This window comes from Solanum pennellii, chromosome 4 (genome assembly GCF_001406875.1).
Source record: "Solanum pennellii chromosome 4, SPENNV200".
Lineage (NCBI taxonomy): Eukaryota > Viridiplantae > Streptophyta > Magnoliopsida > Solanales > Solanaceae > Solanum > Solanum pennellii.
In genome coordinates this window covers 6,563,413-6,571,355 of record NC_028640.1, presented here as the reverse complement: position 1 = coordinate 6,571,355, position 7,943 = coordinate 6,563,413, and the positions used below count along the sequence as shown (strand labels likewise).

Below are 7,943 nucleotides of genomic sequence, written 5' to 3'. Positions count from 1 at the left end.
CCGCTCCACAATAAGATCATTCAACTCTTAATCACAAATCTCAGGTTCGAGTCCTAAACATGGAAAAACTTCTTAATCACAAGAGAGCTTACCCATTCAATGAGCCTTAAACGACACAAATCCAAATCAATTGAGACTCAAATGAGCTTTAAACGACACAAATCAATCAATCGAGACTCAAATGCAGATACTGAATATCAACTAGAAACCAAATAAATCATATTATATTATAAGTGGGAAGGTTCAAAGTACAAAAGTTGAATTACCATTTTATCCCTTCAATAAATCAACATAATATAAAACAATAAATAATAGATACCATCCTTTAAAACTTAATTAATCATTTTAAAAGAAGATAAAAAAAGATTAACTTCTATTCGTCATTCCTTTTACCCCCATTTAATTCTCTTCCAGATGTTAGTCAATTAATTTGATTAATTATATCAGTTTCACCAACTGATGTGCGTGACCATCAAACTTCTCTCCAATAAGTATATTGATTCTCTTAATGTCCTGTCATGTACTAATTAATGTGACCCCTCAACTTCTTCGTTAACTATAAATGTAATTTATTAATTTGCAAGATATATAACAGCGATAAAGGCATAAAGCTCAAGCAATAATGTCCATTTATCCAGATTTGTTTTAATGGTACGTAAATAGTATGTATAACTTATAAATTTTTGTAGTTCATATAGTAGTAAATATTAGATTGTTATCCTTTCTTATTAGAGTCTTTCTAATAATATTTCATTGCTTTAATAGGGAAAGCATGACAAAAAGATCATATATTATTACAATATTAATATTAATTATATGTAGATTGTGACAAAGGATTGTTGGAGTTACGTTGATACTTCCAAAAATATTGTCATATGTTAATATCAAGTTTCTTCTTCTTGATTGAAGGGTGAATATTCCACCTGATCTTTTATATAACTAAAATCTTTATGAAATATTGAGTTGTTCAATTTTGCAAATTTACACTATATCTAATCACTCATTCAGCAAAGAAGTAATTTTATTAAGCTATTTGCTCATCAATAATCTTCTATTCCTTTAAAGTAAAATCTCAGAAATAATTTTTGTTTTGTTCCCTTTCTCCATTTCAGATGAAATTCAGTGGTAAGATGTAAATTCTATTTTATGTTAATAAATTTTCTTTTCTTATTTCTCTCAATAATCTTTCCTAATGTAGTAGTAAAGTACTGCTTGAACTAAGGGTCCATGGTAAACATCTTTTCTATATCTATATTTATATTTACATTTACAAGTTACATGCTAGAAGTAAGGATGCATATGTATAATTTTTTTAAGACCTCCTGGTATAATTACATTGAAAAGGAACCCAAAAACCACTGAAAAAGAACTATATAAAGATTGGAAATGGTTTTCATTTTCCAAGGACACTTTATGGTAGCAATTTCTTTTATTTTTTAAAATAATGTGACATGAATAACTACCAACAGGAAGTCTATCAAGTACAAATTTTATAAAATAGTTAAGAAACAAACGTGCAACGCACGTTCCTGAAACTAGTTATCCAAAAAAAGAGGGAGCAAAGAAAGCTCTAGGAGTCTAGGTCCACAACAAGAGGATGGTTTGTCTTAATGGATAAACGAAAACATTTTCTAGAAGTTCTAAAGGTATTACCTCAATATATTTCCTCCAATTTCCAGCAGCCAAAAGATTTTTCAGCAGAACTGAATAGGTTGTTAAGTTAACGTCTGTGCCTGATGTGACTAACATATAGAAAAACTGCATAAGTGACGGAAGTGGAGGAAATGTGTCAGATATTGCCTTAAAATGCAAGGTTGAAAATGTAATCTTACTGAAAGAAAGTACAAGGCTTGAATATACCGCATTGAATCGACATTTAAACTGAAAAAGTCACTGAGACTTTTACACTTACTTTTATCATGGTTTCAGTCTTCCCCGATTTGCCAATACTATGCAGAAGCTGGTTTAGCATTCCAATAGACACATAAGGGAGTGAAGCCTCCATTGTTGTAATAATTTCTGTAATCATCCTCCAATCTCGTAAGCTTCAAAAAAGTGTTAGCTTTATCATTATCGAGTACTGCCACACCAGAATATAGTCAAATAAACGGATGTACTGGGCATGGACAATAACCAGTGCTATCACAAGTGAAAGGCACACAAAAACACTAAGGTCCATTGGCTTTAAGTGCAAAGCACAAATAAAGCATCTTCAAGAGATTCATTGGCAAGGAAAAGCATGTCTTAGAGCTTTGATGACAACGCCAAAGTGCACATTAAGTGACGTGAAGCGCTCAACATGTTTTGCGCTTCACTTGAAGGCTTAAGCACGCCTTTGACAACACTGACAATAACTACAAGGATATCCTAGAAATGAAATAGGAAAATGACAATCTGAACAGAAAAGAGCTTTATGCAGTCAATTGAATTGTTTTTTATAAAGTTTTGTAATACTTGCTGATAATATTCTTTTTAACTATTTCACTTTATTTCGTAGACTAGATGTCCATGTTTCCAATTTACATGATTTTGAGTGTAGTGCTAGACCAATTATTTGATAATTATACCAATGCAGGCACTTAATAGCCAAAAATAGCAACTTCTTCCATGAATCCTAGGAAATACTACTATGCAGATGCACAAATTCCAAATGTTAACATTCTGTATATATCCAAGCCCTCTGCATATAGCCATATACATGAACATGCATATTTTTAAATGGGGACTTACATGCTGCTGGCTGAGACCAATTCAAACAAAACAGCCTCGGTGAATGGGATATTTCTCTCTCTCATAAAATCCGCCACAAGAAAAACTTTGTCAGGTTGACATCCTCTATTAAAAGACCTCATGAGAGCTGAACAAGCAATAGCATCAGGGAGAACCCCATTCAATTCCATTTCTTGAAATACTGCAAAAGCTTTCTCCCAATTCTCTGCAAGATGAAATTGTTCCTAGTTATATGGATCAGTGCATGCAGTCAACATATCCCTATGAAGGGTACAGGAAGGTCTACCTCCAACACTATATGCATTTAGCATTGTTGTATAGGCAATGACATCAGGCTGAAAGCCTTCCATTTTCATCATCGAAAACATAGATTCTGACTTGGCAAGTTGACCCTGAGAATGAGGTAGGGAGCCTGGTCAATTTATGTTTTGTTCTCAGAAGAAAAGTTGAGTTCGAGTACTTGCCTGCTTAGTGTAAGCGCAAATCGCAGAGGAACAGACCTCTTTCGTCAAAGGAATCTTCAGTGCTATCATCTCATCAAGAAATTCAAGTGCCTCTGAATAATTTGACATTCTACAGCAACCACTTATCAACACATTATATGTTACAGAATCAGGCATAACTTTCTTTTTCCTCATCAACTTGTATAGGGATAAAGCCTTTTCATATTCCCCAGCATTCAGATAACTCCCAAGAGCGGAGTTATAGGCGACTGTATTCAACTCAATTCCACGCATTTTGGCAGCCGTTAGGATGGAATCAATGTTCACTTTTTGACAACAACGGCTGCTTGCAGCTAATAAGGTAGAAATAGTAACAACATTGGGCTGTAAGCCATCATGTTCCATTTCACGCAGCACTTGGACAGCCTTGTCCAGAAGACCATTAGATCCATAAGCATCAATCAGAACATTATAACTAACCAAATTTGGTTTCAGATTGTTCCTTTTCATCCGTTCAAATGTTTCCATGGCCCTTTCAGGCTGTTCTGATCTCCCATAAGCATTGAGTAAAGAGGTATAAGACACAACATCAGGCCGGGTGCCATTACTTTTCATCTTATCAAAGATTGACAGAGCTTCCTGAGCCATCCCATGTGAAGCATAAGCACCAACTAAGGTATTATATGAAACAATATTAGGTTTCAGACCTTCTGCAAGCATTGTGTTAAAAACAGCCTCGCAGTTTTTTATCTGACCAGATACAGAATACATGTGCATGATAGTGGTAAATGTGACTACGTCAGGAATACATTCAGATCTTTTCTCTCTCATTGAGTTAAATATCTCAACAGCTTTCTGATATTGTTCAAGCTTCACAAGACAGTGTATCACAATATTAAGGGTTGTAGTGTCAGGACGGACTTTAGTTCCCTTCATTAGTTCAAAATAGGAAAGGGCTTTTGCGTACTGGGAACCATTTTTGTAGGCAGATAAGACAATATTATGAGTCACCAGGTCAGGTCCAACACCATTTTCAGTCATTTCCTTGCAAACTTTAAGAGCCTCTCTCCAATTTCCACTAGATCCACATGCATTGATCAAATTGTTGTATGTTGATCGATTTGGTGGAATCTGCAGCAATTTGACAAGCAAATTTCTATATGTCACATAAGAAGAAGAGCACACAAGGGCAAAGAGATCCAAAACAACAAAAAGAAGAAACTGAAAATACAAAACAAATAAACACTGGATGGTCACTGCTAAAATCAATTTGATACATACATGCAGTTACAGCTAGCAAATTAGTTTTATACAGTAATTGAGCAAGCAGAGGACTGAGACATGCACATTTTCACAATCCAAAGGGAAATTGGGTGTACATTTTGGCTTAGATGGTGAATGGCTCTGAAAAATTTTTCCCAAGCAGTAACATTTTTTTGATAATGGTAACTGAACTCCCAAGCAGTAATGTCCCACAGCACCTTATGAGTTATCAGAGTAGAAGCAATGCAAAAGTATTGGTCCGGATATCAAGCTGATATTGTGGTCAACTATGTCCGGATATGTAGAGAGCTTGGAAGGATTAAACTTCGAAAATGAATAACTGTGAGAATACACTGAGGTCCAACCATATTGAACTTGTGAAGGCTTAGTGAGTGAAAAGTTTGAGCTTGGAAGCAACCTGTTATCTATTAATAGGCTAGAACAGACTGCTATTGACTGCTTCACCTATCTATTCTGTTAATAACCAGCTTGGAGACATCAGAGGAAGCCCACCAAGAAAGGGAAAATAATCGATAATATGGATATTCCACAAATTATTAGCACTGATATAGCTCTCCCAATCACTCTACATCCATGAAAGTTGAAAGAACAACCAACGACAGAAATTTTGACCAAAATTCAAATGAGCTTATGTGGAAAATCAAGTTGGAGCAAGTTAAGGGTATATTAGAAAAGCTAAAACACGGACATTGTTTCAACAAAAGCTTTATTAAAGCAACCAATAGAACTAACGCACGAAGAGTTTAGTATTTATCTAAATGTCGAAACAAACTGAAAAGGAAAAAAAGGATAACACTCACATCAATACGCACAGATATCGTAATAAAGAGGAGTAAATACACACAGAAGCACGGAGCATGTCTTCCATGATATTCTTTGCCCAACGCCATTGACCAGCTCTTCCATGTGCACTGATAAGGGCATTGTAGGTCTCAACATTAGGTTGGCACCTACAAAAGTAACAGGCGTCATGAACATGTATAACCAAAAACACAAAATTAAAGGACATGCAATGAATCTTACATGCATGATATCGATTGAAAAAAGAGAGTCTGATATACATGATTAGCAAGTACAAATTGGCGGAAATAGATAGAGTAAGGCACAAATGTGCGACAAACTCATTCAACAAATATTAGAAAAAGACCTTACAAAAAGAAAAAAGATGTATTATATATATATATATATATATATATATATATATACACACACACATATAATTGCAGTTTTATCTATTCTAACTACCAAACAACGCATTACAGATAACAAGAAGGCATGTAGCTACGAGAAACCTCTTACAATTAGCGGAAAAAAGAGTAACTCATTGTTTGGGGAAAACTATATGATACAATGAACAACTAAACTACAACTTCCATCACAATATAGGTTGTACCCTGGCTTCTTGTTATGGAGTTGCCACATTTCATAACCGCAGCATTGACGTAAATTTGCAAAAAGACCTTCATTTACATTAATTATGACTGAGCCATTATCATGTCAATTTGGATTACAAATGAATCAAAGAAAATTTTGTTGAAAGTTAAAAGGAATAAGAGTACCTCCACTTTTGCATCTCAAAAAACAAGCCCCGTGCCTGATCAACCCGATTATGTCTAGCATGTAACCTGATCATCATGTTGTAGATATCACTTCTTGCACAATAATTCTTCTGATTTTTCATCCAATTGAAAACATGGATGCTATGTTCAATTGAACCCGTTTCGGTTATTTCCTACATCACGATATAACAGAAAAATTATTAAACTTTCGATGAGCCTACTCTTTCAGTATGCTTGGACAAAGGAGTAGTCATTTCCAAACAACACCAACAGAACACTATAGTTGCCAAAAAGCCACATCACCCTGAAACGTACATATAGCAAGGTAACATTTTTTCAAAGAAAAAAAATTAAGTGCTTTTAAGAATCAATTTCATGAAATGTTTATGATTCTCTTAAACAGTCGAAAATGAATCTGTCTCACTTATATGGATCCCGTGCCATTCTATCGTACATATGTATTCCTAGTAAATACTCTTTCAGTATGCTAGTCCAAAGGAGTAGTCTTTTTCGAAACAGCGCTAGAATACTATAGCTGACACATAAACATAGTGGCGAACTTGGAACTCAAATAAGGTGATTCAAAAAAAAAGGTCTTATGCGGTTATGCCAAGGGGATTCAACAACTTACATATATGCCAAAAAATCACGTTTCCCCTATTTACCTACATAGTCTAATCTTTCAACAAAGGAGTTCAATTGAACCCCCTTTGCACCCCTCTATCTCCGTCCCTAAATAAACACACCACCCTGAAAACTTACATATAGCAAGATGACATTTTTCAACGACAAAATAAAACATTTGGTAATTAATTACATTAAAACATTATCTAAAACCAATCCGGGTCAGTTATACAAATCCTCTTTATCCATATCCAATCCATTCTAATCATACCCATTCATTCCTATTAAATAATTCATCTTCCAAAACAACAACAACTACACCTGAGTCCCAAACAAGTTAGAGTCCGCTATATGAAACCTCATTTAGTGTATTCAAGCTCATTTCATATCAATTTTCTTTTTTCTTTTTTTTTTTGTAAAAAAAGCTCACCTTTATAAGAATGGGAAAGTTCTTTCTTGCAAAACGTCCAGCCCAACAATTCAAAACACCTTCAATATTATCCCAATGATTAATCTTCATAATTTTCTCCACCACTTCAGAAACACCCCAATCTTTCTGAAACCTATCCCCTTCAACTCGTAAGCGTTGGTGTTTAGGCAAATTAGATTTTCGGAATCCATCAATTCTCACAGTTACTTTATGTATCCCTTTGTCATAATCAACAGAAGCTTTCTTCTTCTCCTCATAAGCAGCCTTGTTGTCATTCTTGGGTTTCTGCTGCTTTTGGGAGACTATGATAGATGTTCTGAAATGGGTTTTCAATTTGGGATTTGGGTGTTGAGGGAGTGCGGAGATATGGGAGTTCTGTATTGTTGCCATGGAAGAAAATCTTGGGGTTTGGGGGTTTGTGTTGTTTGAGGATAAACCTTTGTAAAAGATTTTGGGTGGAAAGTATCAATTTTTCATTATTTTGTAACTTCCAAATAGTATTTATATTAAACTAATTTTAAAAAAAATTCTAATCAGATATCTCAAATTTGAATAATCATATTGAGAGCATTTTCCCTATATAAAGCACGAAGTTGAATTTAGTTGAACTTAGCTATCGATAAGTAGTACTTCCTCTATCTAGCTTTACTTGTTTGATTATCAAGCAAGTACTATTTATTTTTCAATATTCAAGTCACTTGTATAATTCAGGGTAATATAGTAACATTAGTACTATTTTATTAATTACTAATCTTTTAAGTCACTTGTATAATTCAGGGTAATATAGTAACATTAGTACTATTTTATTAATTACTAATTTTTTAAGGGGTAAATCAAACCAAAAGTAAACGGAAGGTGTATTATGTAGCATTC

The 7,943-nt window shown here is 34.3% G+C and overlaps 1 protein-coding gene across 2 annotated transcripts in view; it reads right to left on the bottom strand.

Annotated features, from left to right (window-relative positions):
• The window catches only part of LOC107017727 (pentatricopeptide repeat-containing protein At2g41720), a 10,293-nt gene extending 2,741 nt beyond the window's left edge, over positions 1-7,552 (bottom strand). The window contains exons 1-8 of one of the 2 annotated variants that reach the window (XR_001456558.2): positions 7,071-7,552; positions 6,017-6,189; positions 5,302-5,407; positions 3,195-4,304; positions 3,017-3,122; positions 2,731-2,935; positions 1,913-2,045; positions 1,654-1,742 (exon numbers count right to left, since the gene is read on the bottom strand). Coding sequence is in view for 1 of the 2 variants with exons in the window: in XM_015217968.2 (XP_015073454.1) it covers positions 1,654-1,758; positions 1,913-2,045; positions 2,731-2,935; positions 3,017-3,122; positions 3,195-4,304; positions 5,302-5,407; positions 6,017-6,189; positions 7,071-7,460 (2,328 nt within the window). In the remaining variant the exon portion in view is untranslated. Of the gene's footprint in view, positions 1-1,653; positions 1,759-1,912; positions 2,046-2,730; positions 2,936-3,016; positions 3,123-3,194; positions 4,305-5,301; positions 5,408-6,016; positions 6,190-7,070 lie in introns of both variants that reach the window. The other variant, XM_015217968.2, reaches the window with a different exon arrangement.
• Positions 7,553-7,943: the final 391 nt, after the last annotated feature.